This window comes from Haemaphysalis longicornis, unplaced genomic scaffold (genome assembly GCF_048455015.1).
Source record: "Haemaphysalis longicornis isolate Haplotype H1 unplaced genomic scaffold, Haemaphysalis longicornis Haplotype H1 scaffold_7, whole genome shotgun sequence".
NCBI lineage: Eukaryota > Metazoa > Arthropoda > Arachnida > Ixodida > Ixodidae > Haemaphysalis > Haemaphysalis longicornis.
This window is the reverse complement of record NW_027526422.1, coordinates 48144590-48168211: the sequence shown is the minus strand read 5'-3', so window position 1 is coordinate 48168211 and position 23622 is coordinate 48144590. Positions and strand designations below refer to the sequence as shown.

Genomic DNA, 23622 nt, shown 5'->3' with positions numbered 1-23622 from the left:
CAAAGCGTACATCCCCGTGCGTGTGCTATTAGCCTGATTTGGACTTCAAGCTCCATCCCTTGGAGATACATTTTGCGTATGTTAGATTTAATTGAAGAAAGAACTAAAACGGAGTTTCACGCACCGAAGCCACATTTGTACTATACGAGGCGCACCGCAGTGGGAAGCTACAGGTTAATTTAAACCATCTGGGGTTCTCGGGCAGAGGAATCTTGAGAGAAGGGAGTTTTTTGTTTTGCGTCTCCATCAGGTGAACAACCGCCGTGGCCTGCTAATCAAACCCTCGAACACGACGTGACCAACTGAGCCCCCGCGGCAGTTGACAGAGGAAGAATTAATGGAATGGAGGCCTACTAGATCTCTGGCAATTCTCACAGACTCGGGGACATGAACGGAATTTTGTCAATCGTACACTTGGATTAACTTAACAACGTGAGGGTTCGAGCTAGTTGGTACGCTGGACGCTCCAACGGGGTCCTGAACTGAGGAAACCGCCCGCTTGACTCGTCTCATTAAATAAAGTTTATTCTCTCTCTCCATAGTGAAAATTTAAAGCGCAAAAAATTTAGACACAAGGCGCTTGTCCCTATGTCATTCGTCTTGTGTCTAAATTTGTTGCGCTTTAAATTTTCACTTGGATTAAATCGCACGGGAAAACTTAAGCCAGTTCTTTCCATGTTTTCGGCAAGGTGGGCAGGTAGGTCTTAAACAGCTACCTAAAACGGACGTTTTAGTCTCCTTTTTTTTTGCATTCATTAAAAAAAAGAAAACAGTTGTCGCTACCGGAGATCGCATCTGCCAGCATCTTGCACCTTAGATAACTCGCTGAGCGGTCGTTGGAGTTAGTTTATTACATAGCATTAACATTAAAAGGCATCTGCAACACTTCAAATCAACATTCTTGCTCTTTATTTGGCGCCCGGAAGCACTGTGAAAGCTATAGTTATCGCCAGCACGGAGAGTCACTGCGTGATTTGCCCGTCGCAGCAGATACGTTTCCCGTTTCTGCCTTGCTTTTGTGGCTTTCAATCTGAACTGGCTATCGAATGCGTTTATTGCTGAAATTGAAGGAAAGCCGGCGAATAGCCGCTGCACCGCTGCAATGACATAATTCCAACGGTCGATGAATGCCAAGACCGGGAAAGAGAGAAAAATCTTTTGAGTAAGTTTCTAAGCTATCTAATGGGCATAGAGCAGTAATTTTTTCGGAGGTACCTTGCTGCCCCATAATATAAGTGTTATTTGGCGTTCGGCAAGCATTTAAGATTTCTAAAAAAAGTTCGAAAAGGTGTTGCACGGTCCCTTAAAACGTACCATTAACAAACAGCATAGCTTATAAATAATCGAACAGAATTAAGCACTGTGTGCTTGCCAAAATGCTGCGACAAATTGGTAAGCGATTGCGTTGGATATGTGATGCGCTCGTAATTGACAACGCCATTTGCCCGATTCGCGCAAAAGTAAACTCCTCTCAGATAGCCTAGCACCAACCTCAGAGGTCGGGTTTATGTATGATCGGGTTTGTTACATCAGATCTTGTGGGTCTCGCTCGCCTACTTTCGAGCAAACCCATCCGATCCAACACTTTTATCCAACCTCCGCCCTCCGCCGGCGGACTGGACGGCCATGAAGATGTCTAACAATGTTTAACGTTAAAAGTAACGAATAAAGTAGCTGGTTGAGAGCCTATACGCTTGAGGAAACGGGCCAGCTATGTGTTTACACGGCTCCACTAGAACTAAAGAGCTGCTGGCGGAATGTCACTCACTACCTATCGCAGTGATAGTTGATATGGGCGGGGGGAAGGAGGGGTAGATATAGTCGAGCGCAATAATGTTGAAGTTGACTAGGAATAGATACTACTGATAGACAACTTATCACTGTAGTTATGTAATGTGCGCGTCTTCATGATTCATGACGTCTTAGACGCCTGGTATACACTGAGCTATATAGGCAAGATGGGATATATCAACGAGCACAGTGGCAGCAGTTTGCTAGGTTCATTGCTCATCGTATGATTTAACAATTTGCTGTTTCGTTTTCAGTACAAAGTCAGCGTTATAATACCAACAGTGAGTTTCAGACATATCAAGATAAAATGTAAATGATCTGTATAGCGCTGCTTAAGACATTTATTACAAATCAAAAATTGTGTTTAGTATAGTGTCTTTCTTATAATTTCCCCCGCGCGGATTTCAAAGGCTCAGTCTCTTCGCAGCTCAACTCTCCTTTTCCGAACTTATCGGGGTGGAAGAAACGTACTGAACTAACTTTTCTGAGTCCATTCTTTGTCGTTGTGACTCATTTGTCGTGTGAAGAAAGGGTGCTGGTCGCCAATTTTTTGGCATGATTTGTATTTGGAGCTATTCTAGATCCATATCCCATCTCATGCAGTACGGGATTGATAAATATCTCTATAGAAGGTAGCCCTGGACTTACAAGAGTCTCTCTAAGATATGCCGTGCCGTCAAAATGAACACAGATAGAAGGTAGCCTTGGACTTACAGGAGTATCTCTAGGATATGCCGTGCCGTCAAAATCAACACAGATACTGATATAGATTTTGACGGAACGACATATCTTAGAGATACTAATAATGTGTCGGAGGGAGATAGGAGTATCGAACTAATTCATTGTACTTGGTGTAACGCTATCTCCTAAAAATGCATTTATCATTCCCGCAATGCAGGAGAGAAGGTGTGTATTGCGGAGTAAAAAAATATGGCTCCATTAGTCAAGGCAAGTGAATTTTCAACATTTATAGGCAGCATTCTTGCAGAAGCATGATTTGACAGTGGCAAGCGTACATTTATTTAACTTCTGCAACACCACGTTCTTAACACGGTTCCTCTTTTCCGACAGCGTTGCTCAGTGTCTGCTCAACTTACTAGGCTCCTCGTTCGCAATCGCCGAAGTATTTCGACCGGTGTGGACTATCGTTAGCTCGTGTTGTGACGAATAAATACCGCCTGCATGACTCGAATGTCCTAGATCACGATGATGTGTCTCATTACATTGTTGAGGAAAACAAGTGCCATCGAGGCATCGGTAAGATCGGTCTTTCTCAAAAGAAAAATGGGTTGCGAAACGGAAGTCTGTTCCAGTCGTAAAAACCCCAATCGAAGTCGTATACGATCCGCGCTGTCAAAGTTCGTCGAGTCAGTCCCATAATCACAACGATATACACGATATCGCCATGTATTAAAGGCATCTTTGGTACAAATGGGTTTTGGCAAATGTATTTCGATACAAAAATGCATATAGCCAGAACTACTCCAAAGACACTCTACTTTTAAAATATATTTCAGTCGGCAGTTACCTGAATATATTACCCTTCACTTCTTTAACAATAACGCATCGCTTTCTTTCGGTTGTGAATTGTTACCGGAGTGGGAGCAATGCGAAATAAAAAAATGACGGTGATGTTAATTTCTAAACAAACATTTTTAATAGACTGTCAGTTTGTCTTTTGAATTTCTGCATAAATTCGAGTTCAAATAAGAAAATGAAATGTCCCGGGGTGTCCGCTTATGAGTTTTCTTCTTTAGGGGCACGTGCCTTCGCTCCGCTAACCTGTTCTTTGCTCGAGAGCAGGTCTCCAAATTTGACGTCCCGCCATAAACAAGGGTCCGTGTTCTTCGGAGTTTCTCCTCAGGAATGCTCCGGGCCGTTGCGGACCGTCTGCGTCGTCTATCTGCCCCGATCTGCCTAGGAGCTCCCTGCTGGTCCCAACAGCCCCCACAAAATCGGCCGCGATTTTTCAGCGCGAGCACTTCGCTCTCTTTTTCGGCGTTTTATTCGTTTCGCCGGCCTGACTCCTCTCCTCTCGGAGCCTCTCTCTCGTTCGCCGCGCGAGCCAATGGAGAGCGGCGCCGGAAGTGACGCAGTCCGGAGAAAGGGGCGGTCGCTCGCGCCGGTTCTTCGGGCGCCGCGTTCGCTTGGCCCCGCCGAACTGTCAGATGCAGTCATGGCGTCGGATCGGAGGGAGCGTTGGAAATTTGTCTGCTTCCTAGCTGTGCTGTTGCCGGTTCTGGTGCGCTGCGAGGGAAACCAAGGTAAGAATCTCGCTGGGTCAACCTGGATCTTGGACCCTCCTCGGCGCGCGTCTTTGTGCGGTGTTCGGCGCAAACACGCAAGGCTCACACGGAGAAACGCGGTGCGCGCTGTGTCCGGCATGTTGAGGCGCTCGACCGATGCCCTTGCGGCCCTGCCAGCCGGTTTGGGAACTTCGCCGCTGGTTCCTCTCCCTAGCTCGCCCGGTTGTTGTTTTGTTTTCCGGTGATTCCGGCCCGTGCCCCTCGTAGGCCCTTCTCGTACGCCTTGTTTGCGAGCACGGTTACGTTGTAGCGCGCCTGAAACAGTTCGGTGTTCGGAGACGCTTTCGTTAGCAGGCATTGCAAACGGTTGAAATAGCTGTTCACGTGCGCCGTCATGTTGGTCGTACATTTTTTTCACTGACCAGCTGATCGGAACATTTTGACTGATCGGCACACCCAGTGAACGGCATTGGAATTGAGGAACGCAAGGGGACCTTTACGTAGCATATTTTTTTTAATATATCCTCCAATGGGTTCAACTATAAACACGTACGAATTTATTCTCCCCTACCAAATTTTCACGCGAAATAAAACGAACAACCGCAGCACCAATGTATGTTGTTAAAAGTACATGTAGCCGGACTGACGGAACGCAGATCCGTGTGGCGGACGTGCGGTCCGTCGCCGTAATAATCGATCCTTCAGAAAGGTTAGCGCCCGGGGCCAAAGAACGCCGCTCCGCGTTTCTCCGGTAGAGTGGTGCTCTGTGATAATTGTGTGCTACGACGACCTGTACTGTCGGGCCGTGCGACCTTCCCGCGCGGTGGCCTTCCCCGCACAATCATGGACTGCGCAAGACGACCATGTTGCGATGCTGCGTGATTGTGTTTGGTGCTACTTCCTCGTCGTCGTTCAACGGAGCAGCGTTGAAGATTGTGTGTGCATCACTCAACGTCGGACCCCGACAGCTGGATTGTGATCGTCACTGAGTCGTCAACGTGTTTGTGCCACGATTGGATTTTTTTTTTTCGGATCGAGGTGGTGGGGAACGCACTGGTTTTCTTTTCGGCGATGAGGGAGTGAATCGGTCGAAAGCACTTAAGGTGAGTTTCCTTCCCTATGCATGGTTTGTTCTAACGATTTTGGGGAGCCTAATGTTTACCGTTGCGTAGCCAAATTAAGAGGGTGCGTTAAACGGGGAACTTCGTATTTCCTTGTTTTCCCTTGCGTTATTGATGCAGCTTCGCGTTTATTTTGATCTAGTTGTGCCCTTTACGAAATCCTGAAGACGTTACATAAGTGACCTGAAAAAACGAGGAATTCCTGACCTTCGTTACAACTTAATTGAGGCCGCAATATCGACGCCCAGCTAGTAGGTAATGCGCAAACAATGTTCTAGTAACAATTGTTGAGCTGCAGCTTCTCATGGTGCAGAAGTAAGGTAGTTTATTAGAGAAGCAACTGGAGTTTATTAAGTTGCGCACAGGCCGCAAAATTATTTTAACTGACAAAGGTAAAAACCAAGGCAAAATGCGTTACCTCATGCATGCCCAGCAATTTCGCTCAAAAGTCGGGCCATTCAGAAACCTTGTAAACGGTGATGCTTAGCGTGAAGTAATAGCTCGTCTTCAATACAAACATACAAACAAACTTTGCAGAGCACGCAGTTATGTCCGTGTAATTCGCCTTAAGTTACTTCTCTTGTACTTACGGATGGTAGCTTCCATTCCCCTGGAAACTAGTGGAATAGCCTCCTAAACTCTAAAATCCGCTCGCAGAACAAGCCGTCTTCTTCAATAAGTAGTCTGCGAAAAGGAAGTGTGATGAGCCGAAAATCTGGACATTTGTTGTCCCGGAGAGCTTAATTTTTGAAGAAAAACCTTGGGAGTCAACAAGCAAATAAGAACTTCAGTTTCGGCACTCCATAAAGAAATCGTTCGATTGCGTACTGTTTTGATTCGCATCAAGGCGCAGACTGCAGTAGCGAATGCGGATAAAAAAAATTCGGCTTGAGAAAACGAAACAAAAACAACCAACAATACGTTTTTAAAAAGGACTGCTCTACCATGCGAAAGCATTTAAACTTCAGTAAATGTTTACTGTGTCTTCATTCCTCCGCCGACCGCGTCAGTTGCGTTTTTTGTAGAATTAATTTTTCGGTTTTTACGGACAGCCGCGAATTGGAATCCTCCGCTATGACAAGCGCGGGCATGTTTAAACGTGCCACGCGAAGCTGGCTTTGTGCTTTTCCCGTGGGAGATTCGCGCCGCTTCTTTTTCCGTTGTGGCAGCACGGCGAGACTGCACGAGTTCGTTCCAATGTTGACTTATTTCCCATTGCAATCTACGGCCCCTTTTATTTGCCAGTCGAGAATAGCCCCGAGCAGTTCGTGGGCAGTGCAGGAATGCTCTCGAAGTGGATCCTGTATGTGTTAAGAAAAAAAGAAAACGGAGCTGCTTTGGGCAGTCCCAAATGACAAATCGAAGCGCCCGCTAGATTGCTGGAATACGTTGTTCGGCTCAAGTTCGTATCCTTCGCAAAGTAAACCTTGAGTTGAAGAGATTCGAGAAACGGATGACATAAGTGAAACTGCGTAGGTTTAGATGCTTTAAGCAGCTCGTTATTAGCAGCATTGTAGTTTAAATGTAAAGTTTGTGGCGTGTAAGCATTTACAGTTGGTTGCATGCGCTATTTAATGGGAATCTTGTGCTTGAGGAGTTGGGTGAGGCGTCATAATTCTTGCTGGTTGGAAAAATGCGCCAAAAGTAGATAGACGTCTTTCCAGGTCTGCCTCTCAAAGCTGTAAAAACGAACATCGGGCAACTAGCGTGGACGCATTAACCCGGCAGGACGAAAAAGAATCATCCTATCCGTTTAACCTTGCGTTATATAACCCTTGAGTCATTCAGTCGCGCAGTGTAAACGCTTCGTCGAACAGAAACGCGCCTCATACTGGTATTCGTTGAATTTAAACGCGTCTGATAATTTTTTGTTGTTGTTTATAGAGCTTCGTATACGTCATTAAATTTGAAGTGCACAATCAGGAAAAACCGCGCACGTATTATTCTCTCGCTGTAGTTGTGGCTGATATTAAATAGACGTCATGTTTTCATACGCTGCAGTGCTCGTACGCCATGCCTCTTCAAGTATTGATACTGAATTGTAACATTACTGCTATTTACTCAGGGTAGGCACTTAGCAGTATTCTTGTCCAAGACAACAGTGTTATAACGTTTCTCGCTACCCCGATCTGAACGCCACGACAGGCAACCACATATTGGGTAGGTAATGGTTGTCTTTCGATCATCATCATCACCGAGACCGGCTTCGTGTATCATAGTGAGGAGCTGATCGAGAAGGGCAGTTAGTGTGTTAGCGTGCGTACGAACGTAACCGTTGCGTATCGTTATACAATACGTTCTGAACAGTCCAGTGATATGAAGAGAGTGGCCTGCTTGAGTTCATCCTCCGAGGAGACGCGAGGATTCGCGAGTAGGTGAAGCAGCGACGTCACTTGGTCGTGCAACGAACAATCAGCGGTATGTTTACGTTTTGACGGCTCATTTTCGGCCCATCACGCCAGTCCTTTTTGATTTATTTCTGCCGCTCGTCTCCTCTCGTCGCATCCGCACCTACACTCTTGACTGGCGTGACGACGTGCCAGTTGCACGACTGGTTAGGTCGGAAAGCAAGCACTGACAGGCTCGTATTTGTTTTGTGTCACAAAGTACATACTTCCCTTTTGTAGCACTTGCTCTTGCAGCATTTTCAGTCGATCTGGCAAGTTTCCAAACTCGCCTTTGAAACAGTAAACCCTCGTCTCAACGAGCTCGTAGGGGCCGGGAACTGTCTCCGTCATGAGCGATAATTCGTTAAAAGCGGGTACGTTTTCTTCTTGGTGCAGTGTAGCAGTAGCCACGAAACACTTCGAATAAAGTGATTTTGTTATAATGAGGATTTTTACTGAAAATGAGGACGAGTCCTGCTGTCCACTTTGCTGTCGTCTTTCTATTCAGGGTGCACCTGTCATCGCTGTCGGTTGTAAATTATTCCGCCGATGGCGTGCATGGCGCTGGGGAACAGGCGAAGCTTAATTTTGTTCGTTGCCCCGTGGCGCGAGGTAGTGCCGTGTTTGTGTACGTTTGGGGTCAGGGGCTCTCACGAAGGGGCTCGCTCGGCATAACTGCTCGGCGGTGCGGCTCCGCCCGAAGAGGCGGGAAAAACAAAAAAAAGGGAAGGAGAAGAAAAGGTCACTCACTGGCGCCGGCGCTGCTCCTTGGGAGCGAGCAAGCGGGGTCGAGTTGCCGAGCTTCCGCTGCCTCAGAGAGCGGCCCCTTCCCTCTCTCCGAACGAGAGCGGACGGCGGCCGTGTTTACCCCTTCGTGCAGGGTGATAAGTGGTGATGGGAGGGCGACTTTGAGTGATTTAGTTTCGATGGGCGGGATTCGCGCAGTTCGTGCGCCGACCGTGGCTTTCGGTTTTGTTTCGCTCTGCCCGTCGCTCCCCCCTTTTTTGTTAACGTTCCCCGACGAGCGCTTTGCGCTTTCACGGCGGAGAAGTGCGCGCTCCGGCGTTGCCTCGCGTTTGAATGCAACCTTCACGTTCCTCCGCCTCCTACGCGCTGTGGACGAACACGAAGGCTGTTGCCACGCATTCCCTGCCATTATTTTCTCGGCCCTTTCTGTATGCACGCATAGACTCGCGCGGGAGCACGCTCTGGCTTTCGTCTTCAACCCGAGCGCGCATTGTCTCGGTGCAGTCTTCTTTCGTTTCAGAGCGTTTCCTTTTCCGACCGGCCCGGGCTTCGTTTGTTTACACGCGCCGCAGTGCGCCGCTGCGGTGCGTTCGATTCGCTGGCACTCTTGTTTCTTCCACCTTGCTATCCTCGTTCCCTCGGATTCGTGTGGGGCCGTGATGGCGTTACTGAGAGACGAAATCGTCGCATCCGACGAGAATTGGTGCTACGCTGAGCGGTGTTCTCCGCGGCTCGCGTGCGTTTTGGTGGCGTAACGCCCCTGTTGACGTGAAGGTCGGCGTGTAGTAGGCCTTGTTGATACAGCTATGATGACGTATAAACAACCCACTGTTTCCCGTTACTCTGACGTGCGTGGACGTACGGTGTGTTGCCGAGGCCTACTAAGGGCAGTGACCTCGTGCGCGAGTGGTTCTGGCATCGCTACCAGTGATCGCGTAGTTCAGGGATGCGGCCATACTTTTGCCGCCACGTTTTAACGCAAAATCATGTCGGCTTTTAACGGTGACTTCAGTCACATCACGGTTGTAGGGACCGGGGCCGAATCGTAATGGGGGCCCGTGACCGTTGCGCATGAATTTCAGGGTACCTGGTGACGTTTACAGGGCCCTAGCACCTTAAAACGAAGCGCTGTATACCGAAAATCGCTTGCTGGAACTACGGTAATATTCTGCCAAGTACTGCAGCGTTATTATTTACAAGGGTGGAAGCTCGGGTATGTGAATTCGTGAGAAGTAGGTTATCCGCAGCGAACGCGTGTCCGATTACAGTGTGTCGCCGTGTTCTTTCCTTGTTTACGGGCAGGGTGTAAGAAACGAGAAGTATATTCTCGTTCCGTTTCACATGGCTACGCAATTGATGGTGTTGTTTCCAGGAGTCGCAAGTACAAGTGCAAATTCGTAACGTGGGGTACGAAAACGCTTTGCTAACGAATATGCGAAGTTTCTTCCAAGTGTCGTGAAAGCGCTGAGTGGCTCGGACTTGCACAGCATGTAAAACGTTTTCTGAATTTCCTCTCATGGGATGTCTGGTGAACGTGCAACGGGAATAGAACGTCTTGTTACGCGGCAGATATGTGCTGTTTATGATACTGGCAACTGATACTGGCTTGTAATATTGCCTTGTCTGCGCGGCGTCGTTCGCATGACCCCTACTCGTCTCCAACTTTTCGCGTTCCCTCCCCGTTCCTCCTTCCAAGGCTTGAAAACGAGAAACGCATTCGCCTTCCCAAAAACCATCGCGGCATTAGTGAGGCAATCCGAGCCACACTCAGCGGCCTTCTTGACTTGAGACGCCCGCATCCACGAGTTTATCTCAACGTATGCCTTTTTAGTGAGTGCGCGTTCTGTGCCTCCGGAGAGGAAATTCGCCTCGACAGGTGGTCTCGCTTTGCCTTGCTTTGCATCTCGTTTGGGCAGCCGAGTGTGTGGCCATCGCGTCGCTCCCGAGGGGGTGGGGGTGAAGGGGAGGAGATGTTATAAATGGCGCTGGCGCGAGGACGCCCGCAGGAGGGGCGCCCGCGCCGAAAACTAACAATGGTCAGCGCAATTAACGTCCGCTGAGAGGCCTCCCCCTCGCAGCGCCGGCGGCTCTTTGGCCTCGCGTAATACAACGCACACACGCCACTGCTGCACTGCCGAAAGGAACGGCATTCCAAGCAGTCTGCCTTGCAACCTCCCCTCACCTTCCTTCTCTAGCCGGCGTATACTCTCGAACAGGCGGCCGGCGTCCGTCGTCGACTGGTTCATCATTGAACGGGCGCAGATTTCGCCGGCCGCGGCTGATTATAGTAATTTCGTATCGACTCTCGCGTTATCGATATGGACGTCTTTTCCCCCGGCCCAGTGTGTGTGTGTGCTGCGGTGGGGTGTGGATGTTGTTTTTGGGGAGCGCTCGTCCGACGGCGGCTTGTTCATTGCAGCCCCGGCGTCTCCCTCCTCTTCTTGCCTGCTCGTGCACGTGCACGCGGCGAAAAGAACAAGGGCGTCCGCCGAGGAAGGTTCACCTCCGGCGATCCTGCGGCGGCGGCGGCGGCCGTCGTGCCCCGGTCCAGGTCACGCCTAGCTTGTTGTTCCGCCTGTCCTCTCCTCGACGCTGCTGCTCGCTGCGTCCGTCGGCCGACCTGCACCCTCTCCCCTCTCTCTCTCTCTCCATCCTTTGCGTGGGTATTGCACCGGGGTACACTGCGGTTCATTGCCAGGTGCCGGGGCTATGCACACCGAAGGCAGGAAGAAAGTAGCGGGTTGTTGTGTACGTCAACCGACTCTTGAAACTCGAGGTTGTTGATTAGGCCTAGACTTGTTTCGTTGGTTGCTGCTCCTATGCGGACGGTCGTAATCCTTTAAAGCGAACTACTTTTGTGCGATGGGGTTTAGAGAGAGGCAACAAACTAAACAGATGAGTTCGAGTTCTTCGCTATTCATTCCTGCACGCACGATTTTTGTTGTCCGTACTCGCTGTGCTTATTTAAAACGCACGGCGAGTTGGTGCGAACGTCAACACTGGGCAGGCGGATAGCCCCAGCTACTGCGGAAGCTTTATTACATGTGACGTCGCTTGGCGATGAAGATTCGTGGTTTTTCGTTGCTCGAGGCGGTTTTTGATGATTCCAGCATCATTTGGCCTGCCTGCAGCGATATTTGGTGTCTTGTATCCACGTGCAACTCCTTTCTTATTCACTTTGGCACAAAACTTCTAAATGGGACTTTAACCCGCGTCAGATTAAAAAAAAATGTAGGTATAGGGCATCGTCGCACTCTTATCCATTAACGAAAACATTTTAGCATGAATTGGTAAAACTAGGATTTACTAAAGGTCTGCCACAAACACAAATTATTTGTTATAATTCCGGTTAAAACGGTAGGTTTTGCTGCAGTTTGGTAGAGGTTGCGTGACAGGTTTGCGTTAAACTGAAATCACGTCACCGCCACTCTCTCCACCTCTTTTCCCACCCCTGCCCAGGCGCTAACAACGAAGACTGGTATTCGCAAAATGTCTTTACTAGTAAAAAGAGTGCTTCCGCACCTCTATGGCCGTCACGTTGACGGAAAACGTTTCTTTCTTTCTTTTTTTTTTAAATGCGAGACGTTTTACGCCCGGCTTTCATACCTGACATTTTTTTTTCGCAATTAAATACTTCCTCCACACGGGTCCCGCAACTGTTGTTAAGTTGCGCACTGATCGTAATCTGCTAGCGCAACGGTACTTATTGTGGTTCAAGGTCCAGCTTTTTTTCCTCCCCGCCGGCATATTTACGAGTGTTCATCAGCACCTGATAGACCCGTAATGCTCGAATCATTCGCAGCCGTCGGCCGGACGATAGCGAATTAATCCGACCCCCGAGGTCTCTCCCCCTCCCAACAAACGCATTTCCTCGATGTGACTTATATACGTTCTCAATAAACAGATGCCGCCATCCGGCGCATTTCTCTTTCCGGCCTTCCTATCCGATCCCTTCATATTCCTTCGCGTGGTTTCCTTCAGCCCCGCGTTGCTTCTTCCGCCGTCGCCTCTTTCTCCCCATTCCCCCGCGAGGCTTCGTTGCCTCGGGGCGGCGGCCAGTGCAACCTTTATTCCCTCTATTTCTTCCCTAGCCGTTCCCTCTCGGCCGCGCCGTTCCCTCTCTCCCTTCCCCATATCGATCGATCGCGGCAACGCGTCACTGCCCCGCCGATTAATCCACGCTGCGCTGAGCGCGCGCGCGACCAAGGCTCGTCCGTTGCCCAGGCCACGCTTATACCGTTATTTTCTTCCTTCCGGCCTCCTCCGAACCGAGTGTTTTATTGTCCTCCCGCGGAGATGATTTCCTTTATTCTCATTTTCCATTTTTTCGCATCTCTCTCTTTGCGCTTCAACTTCATCGTGCTGGGAAACCGTGTAGGCACACGTGTGTGATGTGTCCCCCTCGCCTCTAAAAACTCGGGGGATGATAGGGACAGGCTTTTTGTAGGGTTGAAGAGAGGAAAGGGATGGGCGGAGTGGGTAAGTGAAGGGTGGAAAGGCGCGTGGCGGGGAAGAAGCAGCTCGCGCAACCCCTTTCTGTGTGTGTCGTCCGCTCTGGTGTAGCCGTCGCGCTCGACGCTTGGTCGTAACGACCGCCGCCGCGCCTGCGATTATATTTACATCGAGAGCTAATTTGGACCGGAACATCCATAACGAGCGGGTCGCGCTTTCCTTTTTTTCTTTCTCTCTCTCTTTGGCTGAACCGCGTCGGCTGGCCGAATAGTGGCTTTATTTTTTCTTGCTTTTTTATCGGATTCGGTCGTTTCTTTGTTGTCTCTGCCCTTACTTCCGGCTTGTGGAGATTGATGCAATTTTTTTTATCGTAATTCTTTTCATTCGCATTTTTGTTCCCTTCGAGAATAGTGGAGTGGTGCCGGAAGAAGTGGCTGGTACAAGCGTTAATTACAGCTTGGGGTGCGGGAATCGTAGACCTCCTTTTGTAAACATAGGACTGTTCCGGTTTTCTCCCGTTTCGAGACAGGCAAAAAGGTTTCGAGAAACGCTCTTAATATGGCAAGAAATACACCCAAATATTTGTTAACATGTTATCCAAGGATAAGAGGTTGCGACTTTGTTGCAGTTTAGGTATGGACCCGTGCAAGCCTTAAAAAAGTAAACAAGAAAAGCTGACCACAACGAGCGTTTTACTGGCCATATAAAATGCAAACTCTTTGAAAACTTTTGGCGCCATTTTTGAAAGCAATTCGAAACAGATGTCAACACGTATAAATCCTACAAAAGTCACATCTCACTTGTCGAAACCGGGGCCCTCCAAAGAGCTCGGGTTTTGACAGTCTGAAATCAGCGCTAATTGGCCATTCTACGCCCATGCCACGCGTTTCCTTTAAATCGCCGTCGTGCCGCTAAGCCGACCGTTCACTCGTGAGACAGTTCGCACGCTGGCGGACGTCCTCCAGTTTCCTTATCTTGTACATATACCCTGCGAAGCCTGGCTGAAGTCGTCGCGTCGACTGCATCTCTTGCCAATGAAGCGTGAAGGAGAACCGATGCGCCCACAGCCGTCGTGGAGGCTGGCCAGGGCGAGTTTTATCTTGCGCTCCAGATTCGCGGCTGCACCCTACATACATACCCAAGGAGCGTTTCGTTCTCGATCGGTTTGCTGCGCTCCCCTTGTGGAATGGTGTGTACGAATTGGCCGGGCTTAGCGGCTGCTCCTGTTCTAATCCGCATAGTGCGCGCCCGTCGGACGTGATTTACGGATTCTTCCGTACTCGAGATTACACATCTCTTCGGACGTGTTCCCCTTTCCAGGTTTCATTTGGCGCACGTATGGCTCCGTCCTGGCTGTCACGCTTTCGTGCTTTGTTAGGCGGGAGCGTGTTAGATCAACCTGGACGCTTTATCCCCCCCCCCCCCCCCTTCTCCCATTTTATTTATTCTTCTACCTCTGCAGACGTTTAGTAATGTTATTACACACCTTCATTCCTTGTGTCTTGAGGGGATTAGCGGCCTATCTGCATTCATGTGCGTGTCGTAGAGGCGGCGAGGAAGATTGATCGGGATATAACTACTAGAAAAGTTGGTGCGATAAGGGGCGAACGGGACTGGCAATGAATGCACTCAGGCGGCCGTTGCCGTGAGCGATCGTGTACGGGGAAAGCGTTTTGCGAATCCACCGTATATCATAATCGAGTCCAAGCGTATCGGAGAAAGTCACTAGCGCCTTTGCTGCGCTACTCAAGCGTCCAAATGCTCGTTGTAAGTATACGTCACCCTCTTCCCTGCTTAGATGCTTTGTTGAGTCTTGGTAATTGCCGTCCTTCCGTTCGGAGCGGGGACACCCTGGAAGTGGAGCAACTTTGTAGTACTTGTGAGGAAATCGCCGAGCGCATGAAACTGTAGCGGTATACGGATGCCAGTTTTTTTTTTTTTTTTTGCTCCCCGATCGTCGCTGGTCTGAGCCCCCCCGGTTGCACCGATTCTCCATGCTCAATTTCGGCCCGGGCCACTACACTATCCTTCCCGATCCACGAGACGCGGTGGCAACGGCGGCTGTTGCCCCCGTGTGTTGCATTTTGGGGAGGGCGCCAGAGATTCCGCCCACGTCGCTGCGGCGCGCCGACAAAGCGACGCGATAACGGCCGGTTGCTGTGGATGTGCCGCGCGAAACACGGGCGAAAGTGCGCATACTATAGCTATCGCTTCTTTTTCCTTTCACCTAGGTGGTTTCTTTCTGTGCTTTTTCGGCTTGGTCGGAGGCCCTCTGTTCGTTAGTGTGAGTGTGTGTGTGTGTGTGTGCGCGCGCGGTACCGGACCGTGGTGGAATCGGCGGCGGCGGCCGTCTTATCTGGGTCGTTGGTCGGCATGTACGCGGCGTTGTTCTTGCTTTCTGCGCCGGCGCGCTTCTGGAAAATCTCGGTTGACCTCGTAACGAGATTGCTGTGTTCCCGGTGCTCTATTGGCATGCGGCGGACGACCACGCTGCCGCCTCGACGGGCGCTCGCGGGCCGCTTCCGCGCTGCTGCCTGCTGCGACGACGACCTGGATGGAATGGCCTGTCTCTGTCATCTCGACATTTCTTTTGGCTTCTTCTGTTTTCATTTCCTTTCCGAATGCTGCGCGCGCCTGCCCTTTTCTTCGCCCATTTCCGGGTTCCGCGGGGGACGGTCCCTTATCTCTACTTCCGTTTGTTTCTCCGCCCGTTTTCACGTGTTCCGTTTTGATCTGCTGTTTTTTCATTGCTTTTTTTTTGTTCTTTAGTGTTGACCTTTTTGATCATCTTGTAGGCTTGGGTTCGAGAGGAACAAAAGGAAAAATCACAACCGCTTTCTTGTAAGAGAGGTGGTTAGAACGCGAAGTTTTAGCCCATGCAACCTGAGTCTAAGTGAAAGTCCATAATCTAAACTGCTTCAAACGTATCCGAATGGCGCAGCCGGATGGACGTCGGCTTCGTAACGCCAGAGACCGGGGTTCGATTTCGACCACCGGAAGCGTTTTTTTTTTCTTTTAGGTGCTTGATGCGCTTTCGCTTACCTTTATCACCGTTGTGCGAAACCCGTTGTGTAGAGTCTGCCTTCTTTCAGTGCGTTTTGGTCATGAGACGGTCGTCATTAGTGAGGCGTAGAAAGCTTCGCCTTAAAAATTTTGTTTAGACGATGCCGTTTATGTTTGTTCCGTTTCCCTCTTAGGGGCATTATATTGATTCCTTTCTGCAACATCACTGGGAAGCTGGATGACCTAACGCTGGTTGTCACGTTGAGAAATCAGCCTCGCTGTGCACGTGCCGACGCGACTACTGAACGATCTTTTGCAACTGGCAACGTAATGCAGCGCATCGAATTCACTTCTGTAGCTTCCATCGAGTGTATTTACGTGATGACTTCAACCTCGTTGACCCAGGTTTGACCCAGTGAACGCTGTAACGAGTTTAGCCTTTGTCACGTAACACAACGCATGAAAGTGTGTTGCAAAATATGACAAAGTCGCGCGGCAGTAGCGCCTCCGTCTTGAGAACGAATGTCGCGTGGCCCCATTATTTTTGACACGGCGAGCATGTTCCGTCGGCCCGCATTCGTCGTTGGGGCGTTGTCGGGAAGCTTATAGAATTGAAATTGCGGGTAAAATTGAGCAAACTTGTCAATCTCTCCAGGGCGAAGGTTGCGCAACTCTCCCTGTCAGCGCACTCTCTTCTTGCAAGAGGGGGGGAGGGGGGGGGGGGGGGGGAGTGCGTCTTATCAGCACCTCCGTCGAAGCGCATTGTTGCGCGGCTGCGTCGCTCAGGCCTTCTCCGCTCTTTGACACGGACGACTGCGTTCGCGTCACTCGGAAATCTTCGGTCCTCGCTCGAAGACGGGTGGGGGATTAAGGCATTGCGAAACCGTTTCCGATTGTCGCGACGGCGTGCCTTGTTTGAAGTTTTTCCGGTACCGCGGTTAAAACGACCGAAACTATTTCGTGCGAGTGCGTTGGCGTCCGAGCGTCAACAGATCGATGCCGCGTATGCGAAATATCATTTTCAGGCTCTGACTTTCCCTGTGTTGGCGGGCCTTGCAGTTTCGTTGGGTATGAACGCTTTTCTAAGCCTTGCGTTGCGCTTCAAGCCCTCTTGTTCCCACGCCGCCTTCCAATTCTGTGTGACCCGCCGCGGTGGCTTAGTGGCTAAGGCGTTGTGCTGCTGAGCACGAGGTCGCAGGTTCGATTCCCGTCCGCGGCGGCCGCTTTTCTGATGGAGGCTAAAAGCAAAAACGCCCCTCTGCACGAAATTTCGGCGCACGTTAAAGATACCCAGGTGGTCAAAATTAATCCGGAGCCCTCCACTACGGCGCGCCTCATCGCCTGCGTTGCATCGGCGCGTTAAACACTACAATCAATCAATCCTGGAGATAACTGTGTTTAACGATCTAGGTAATCGCAGATGTTTCCCTTTCTCTTGCTCTCTCCGTTAGATTGGAACGCGATGGTTATTATACCAGGGTAGTTAGGTCTGCTGAATTTGTTTTACGCTACACCAAAGCTCTCATCAATTCAAAAGAGACTGTTTCGCCTTTTTTTTTTTTCTTCATAAGCACACAGTGAAGTGTTAAGAACGGTTTTGATGGCCCAGTGAATCGAGGTCCCTCACAGAGCGGCGTGACATTCACAGAAAACAGTGGTTATAACACTGGGTCCCCGGGGCATAGAACTGGCTTCGTAATGAGCGGTATTCTGTTAAATGCGGGTGTGATTTGCCTTCTCGGCATTAGTGTGTGGGCCACCGAAAACACCGCATTTAAAGCGAGATTTTGACTCGACCGATTTCGTTATAACGATGGTTTAGTGTAATTCCAACGGCTAAAACGAAAGCAACGCACACTGTTACCGCTCCTTCGTGTGCACCTTCCACCGAGTGCAACAACGCATCTTAATTCGAGCCGCGGGATTAGTGCCGACCGTGACTCACATACCTGCGCGGGAGAACAACAACCGGTGCTCCTTATTCACTTCAGTCGCATTCTGTGCACGCAGAAGGTATGTGCGCGTGCGTCTCTTCGGGTAGGTGCTCGGTTCTTTGTGGCCGCGCCGCGGAGAAAAGTGGTGCTGCATCTGGCGCGGCGCGCATAGCTGAGACGGTGCGGGCACTTCTTGCAGGGCGAAGTAGTGCTAGTCTCGTTGGGAGGGGGGAGGAGCGAAGGCGCTACCCCGTGAGCAGTTCACGGGCAGCAGTCTCCTTATAACGGCTTCGTAATTAGGGGAGAACCCGGTGCTTGCGCGCGACGACGCGAGGCGCTCTCGCGTTCCCATCCATCACTGCCCTCGGCCTTGCTTCACCCTCGCCCTCCGGGGTCCTTTTTTGGGCCCCTCTTCCGAACGTCTCCGTCTGGCTAGGTTTTTATACGGTGGGCTCGTGGTTCTCCTTCACCATGCTTTGTTCCCGTGGTCGCGGAGGAGGTGTCGAGGTCCCAATCACTGCCTGCGTGTGCGCTGGCTGGCCCTCTGCGCTGATTCGGCGGGATTTCAGCACTTTTTCTGAGGATGACACGGGGTGTGATAGAGGGCAATAAAGAGGAACGGCACACGTATTGGGAAGATTCTCTGTTAATGCTTAAGCGCTCTTTTCACCCGGCGTTGTGGCTGAGGCGTTGACGAAGGACGCGGGTTGGATCCCGGCCGGGGCGGTCGATTCTTTGATAAAAGGGAAAAGCGAAAACGCTCGTGTGTCGGCATTTCGGCGCACCTTAAAAACACCTGAGGTGTTCAGCAATTAATATGGAGCCCACCACAACGACGTGCCTCCTGTCGCAAGGGGCAGCTTTGTCGCATAAAATTCTTGAAATTTGGGTTCTGTGTTTCGTAACCGTTTTTTTTTTTTCATTCGCTCTCCTTAGAAGGTACCGAGCGTCTTTAAAGGTGGTTTCACGGCTATGCATAATTGCGTTGCTGGGAAGGCATTTTACCTGGAGCAGTGCGAGCAGTCATATCAATGCATGACTGCTATACTTTGGGGACCAAAGGACAGATATTTCTTCCCGGAATGCGAGCCATGAGCGAGAGATAACCGAACCTTTACGTCAAGCTCTGCTTGAGAGAGAGAGAGAGAGAGAGAGAGAGAGAGAGAGAGAGAGAGAGAGAGAGAGAGAGAGAGAGAGAGAGAGAGAGAGAGAGAGAGAGAGAGAGAGAGAGAGAGAGAGAGAGAGAGAGAGAGAGAGAGAGAGAGAGAGAGAGAGAGAGAGAGAGAGAGAGAGAGACGTTTATTTGAGCTTTCTCCAGGTTCTCCCACAGCTCAGGGGTGGGAAAAGGGGATCGGAGACGTGTAAGTTTGGGATTATTGCGCCCACAATGTATTTAATATGAGGTAGAGTTTCGGGTTGTCAACAAAACTGGCATTCAGCAGAGTATTGAGTCGGAAACACGTTGTGTTGCAGTGTAAACGAATGAGCAACGTACAGATGACGCGAAATACGAGGGGTAAAAAAATGTGACACAGCCGTGGCGAATGCGTCGGAGGAGGTCAGAGGCGCGAGGTTTGTCACAGCGCGAAAGAACCGCGCGACCGAAGCGAACCTGTGTTTCGCGACGAAGCGGCGTTTCGAATGAAGATGAACCCCATTTTCGGTTGCGTACCTCTCTTTGTTTCCTCCCAAAAACACCCGCCGCTTATGTAGCCTCTCTTTTTCTTCCCACACTCGACCTCCTTTGCTCGTCGCGGTCTCTATCTCCCAGTTTTGTCGCGTTCCGTGTACGCCAGGCGTAAGTCCTATATCCTCTCTTTTTTTTTTTGTCTCCCATGAGGAATCTTCAGAGGATTTCGTTTCATGTGTTTGTATGCGTTCTACCGCTACTCGTTTCCGAGCGGAAGTTGGCCAGGAACGACGAATACGAAACGACTCGGGGTACTCGAGGAGGAAAGCGCGGTTGTAGTGAGGAGAGAGAGATAGTCCGCGAGAGAAAATTTGAAAAAGGAAAGGCGTAGACCAAAAAGAAGTCACTACGAAGAAGTTGGCCCGCAGACTTGCGAAATGTAAGAAGAAGCAGGGAGGACCCGGTGCCTGTAGGAGAAATGGGCCCTGCTACCCTCCAGGCACTTAGGCTTCGAGGTATCGTTTTTGTTTTTACTGAAACCAGCCCGGAAGGAGTTTGAACAGTGCGGGGGAAGCGGAAAGGAAGAAAGATGGTCGTTTGTATTGGGTTCTGTGGATGGAAAAGCGCGCTGGTTTTTGTTCTTTGTTTCTCGCTAGTTTAATCCAAAGCGTTGCTTCCTGCTGCGCTGTTCGAAATCCGGAGCCCACGTCCTGTCTGCTGCCTTCCGATATGATCATAAGCCCCGTCTCCGGATTTACGTCGACTCCGGGACGTTTGTCGCCCAATCTGGTTTTAGTATGGATTGGTATTAGAGCTTGCCGAGTTGTGGTGGACTTAACTGCTTTGGCACAGTGACCCACCCGTGTGTGCGGCGGTGTCAACGGTGTCGCGTTAATATAGGTTCTCTCTCCTTCCTCTCTTTTCCCGTCTCTCTCTCTCTCTCTCTCTCTCTCTCTCTCTCTCTCTCTCTCTCTCTCTCTCTCTCTCTCTCTCACACACACACACACACACACACGCACGCACGCACGCACGCACGCATGCATGCACGCGCGCAAATGCGCTCTGCGGGAGCTGTTAACAAGTTTTACACTCTAGTATAAATGGGCAAAGCTCAGGGGAGCGTGGGTATACAGCTTTGTTTGAATCCAAATGTGGAGCAAATGTAGCACTTGGCGCGTTCCACACGTAGACCTTCGTTTCGTTCCCACCCTCGCCGCCGCTCCTTCAACTTTCCCCGGGCCCCTCCACTCCATTCACCTTCGATTCTGAGCCTCGCGCGGGCGTCTTACAAATTTTCTCCCATCCGCGATCTATTCTTTATAGCGGGCCCCCGCCGTGGTGCCCCACGGTTTCTCCTCGTTCCCCGCCAAGAAGAGAAAAAGAGGCCCCTTTTTGGTATTGTTTCTGTCGTCCCGACGTCTTCTTCGTTTCTCGGCGGTCCGATCTCCTCATTCCTTCTCGTTACTCGTACCACCCCCCCTGTCCCCCCACGGTCGTCGTCGTCGTCGTCCCGGCGGCGTCTCGCCTTGTTTCTTCTCCTCCGGCGGGGGTCAGCGGCTTTTACTTTTCGCTCCTCTCTGCTTCCCCCCGATTGCTCCTCATTCTTCACTCGCGGCTGCGGGGCCCGTCCTCCGGTGGCGGCGGCTGCGGCGGCGGTGCTTCGTGGCCGGCCTTTCGTTCCGCACTGCCGTAGCAGCAGCCGAGGCTCCCTCGCCAGCTCGTTCGGCTCATCGCTGGTGGAGCTCCCGCTGGATGCTTCTGCTGCTGCATTAGGCGGCGCTGGCGAGCATAGCAGCGGCAGGTGGCGCCGGGACCATCAGTGCGTTCCCCCCTCCTCCTCCAACCTCAACCTCCGGCTTCCTCGCTCTTTCGGTCCGGTGTGTGCTTGTTGTGCTCGCGAGAAAGGAGCAGGCCGGGTTCCGCCGTTTTCAATTATTTCTCGCCCCCCTCCCGCCCCGACTGACTCCTACGCGTCGTTACTTAACCTTTTTCCCTTGTTTTTCTTCTCTCGATATCGGGTTCTTCCTTGCTGTCCGCCGCCGCCGCCTTCTTCAGTTCATGTTCTGCCCTGTTTCTTCTCCTCCTCCGCTGCCCCGTTCTCGCCCCGTCCCGGTTGCTCTCAAGGTTTAGCAGCGGCCGGGATGAACCTTCCTGGCTGTACGTCGCTTCGCTTGTTGGGGATCGGGAGCGTGCTGACCCCCCGTCTCCACAGCCGTTCATCTGCGTGGAAGGAGCGGAGAGGGAAGGTGGGGAGGCGTGCCGGAGGGGGACTCGCTTATCGCCGCTTTGGGACACTAATAGTTTTAGACTTTCCGCGAACGGCTTCATTTTGGGGCGCACCGCTGCGAAGGAGCCTGCGTCATTAGCGATTCCTGTGATCTCGCCTGTACAAACCTATTTTCCGCTCTCTTGTCGTGGCGGGCTGGCTACATCTGTGCCGATTTCCGTGAACGGCGTTCGACCCGTAAGAAGGTGGGCTGAGCGAATGTCGAGCTGTTGATTCGGCAGAGGTCACGACCTTTGTGGGACCGGACGTCTCGGGTTTTCCGTTTTCTCACCATTTTAAGCTTGATGGGGTTTAGCGTGAGCGTTGTAGGGTGTTTCAGCAGCCTCTCATTTCCGATGCACTAATGATCCTTCGGGTGTTATTGTACCACTACGCAACTTTCGCAGCGAAGTTAAGCTTAGTGACCGTAACAAGGCCGATTGGCCACGGCTCTTCGAAGCAGTAACGGGTACAAGGAGGAATAGACACAAAAGGAAGATGTGGAAGATGTGAAGATGTGGAGAATATGTGCTCAGATGCCCGCATCTCAAGCCACACAAACGCAGATGTCTTCTGGAACTCGAATCAAGCTCGCCAACAGTGGCGCACCTGGAGAGGTGCATTTGACCACGCCTTATAAGACGCCTAACCAAGTCAATCATCTCAGCCAGTCAGTAGGTTCAATCAATCAATCAATCAATCAATCAATCAATCAATCAATCAATCAATCAATCAATCAATCAATCAATCAATCAATCAATCCTTACGGCGCACGCCCTAGCATGGTCGACTACAACAAATGGGCACGTACTGTGAAGCCTAGCAAAGTTACAGATCCAGAGTAGCACATTACCTAATACCTTGGTGTATTGGAGAGATAGTGAGAAAGCCTGCTTTCTCATGGTATGTTGAGGCTCGTGCAGCTAATAAACCCTAGCTTTATTTTAAATGCAATATCGCTGACACAGCGCCAATCTTCCTGAAAGGCCGAACCATTGCTGATAATTACCAGCAGGAATGCAATGCTTCCTTCAGGCATGTTCAAGGTGCCCTTTTAACGTGTAACGTCAAGGCCCGGGGTCGCAGAAAATCTGGCATCGTCGGAGTGGTTGACATTGAGAGAAATGATCCCATTGCTTCCCTGGGAGCAAGAGCGGAATGTTTTCACCGCTTGTTGGCGACGCACAAAATAATGAGCGTTGTGTCGTAACAATGGCGTCATTGTGTGAATCAAGAGCGTGACAAGCGTGACAAGAAATAAAAATCAGAAATCAAATAAAGCGGTGCGAACGGGGTCCGATAACGCTATCAAGTTCACGCTTAAAACCGGATCTTAAGCGTCCTACAACTTTTGTATACCTGGCCGGATGTATCGAAATTTGTTTATTGTATTCGCTATCTCACGAATCACTTCTGGTTCCTTTGCGTTTTCTGTTGTCATTTACCTTTCCTTCGGGAGCGCGAGCACCCGCACTGACCATTAACTCTAGCACGACTTGCAGCGTCGTAACCTTTTGCCATCCGAATTCTTGTATGTTCGGCGAGCTGTAAACTCGACAGAACCGCTGTCGTTCTTCCGCGAGAAAGGACTGCGCGTCTAACTGACCCTGTTCCTGCGATTGTCGTGAGAGAGCGTTTCCGAGTCCTTGACTGCTTTTTACTCGCGCTTTGACATGCACAGGTGATCGTTAGCGCGACCGGGCGCGTTGCGAACCCGGTGTTCGCCTTTGCCGGCTTCTGTCGTTTTTGTCGAACAATTCAACGGCATTGTCGTATACTTTCACGTGTCCCCGGTGAAGTTTTTTTTTCTTTTCTTTTTTGTCCGTTACCTGCCTCGGCTCTCTACGTAGACGTCATGTAGTCTGTAAATGACAAGAGCCTGCAGGTATATGAATGGGGCTAAGAAGACAAAAGAACACGTTTGTTTAAAAGAACTAGAGAGAGAGGAGGTAACTTTGGTAACTCACCCAACTCCATTACAGCCCCGAAAGACGGCTTGTAACCGAAAAATGATAAGAAATAGTAAAGAAAGCTTTCAAATTTCG

General features: G+C 50.6%; 1 protein-coding gene across 9 annotated transcripts in view; it reads left to right on the top strand.

Moving 5' to 3' along the window:
• Positions 1-3927: 3927 nt before the first annotated feature.
• The window catches only part of Eph (Eph receptor tyrosine kinase), a 259020-nt gene continuing 239325 nt past the window's right edge, over positions 3928-23622 (top strand). For all 9 annotated transcript variants that reach the window (XM_077677189.1, XM_077677188.1, XM_077677187.1 and 6 more), the window contains exon 1: positions 3928-4055. In XM_077677189.1, coding sequence (XP_077533315.1) covers positions 3968-4055 — 88 coding nt within the window. In that variant the 5' untranslated portion in view covers positions 3928-3967. The remainder of the gene's footprint in view (positions 4056-23622) is intronic.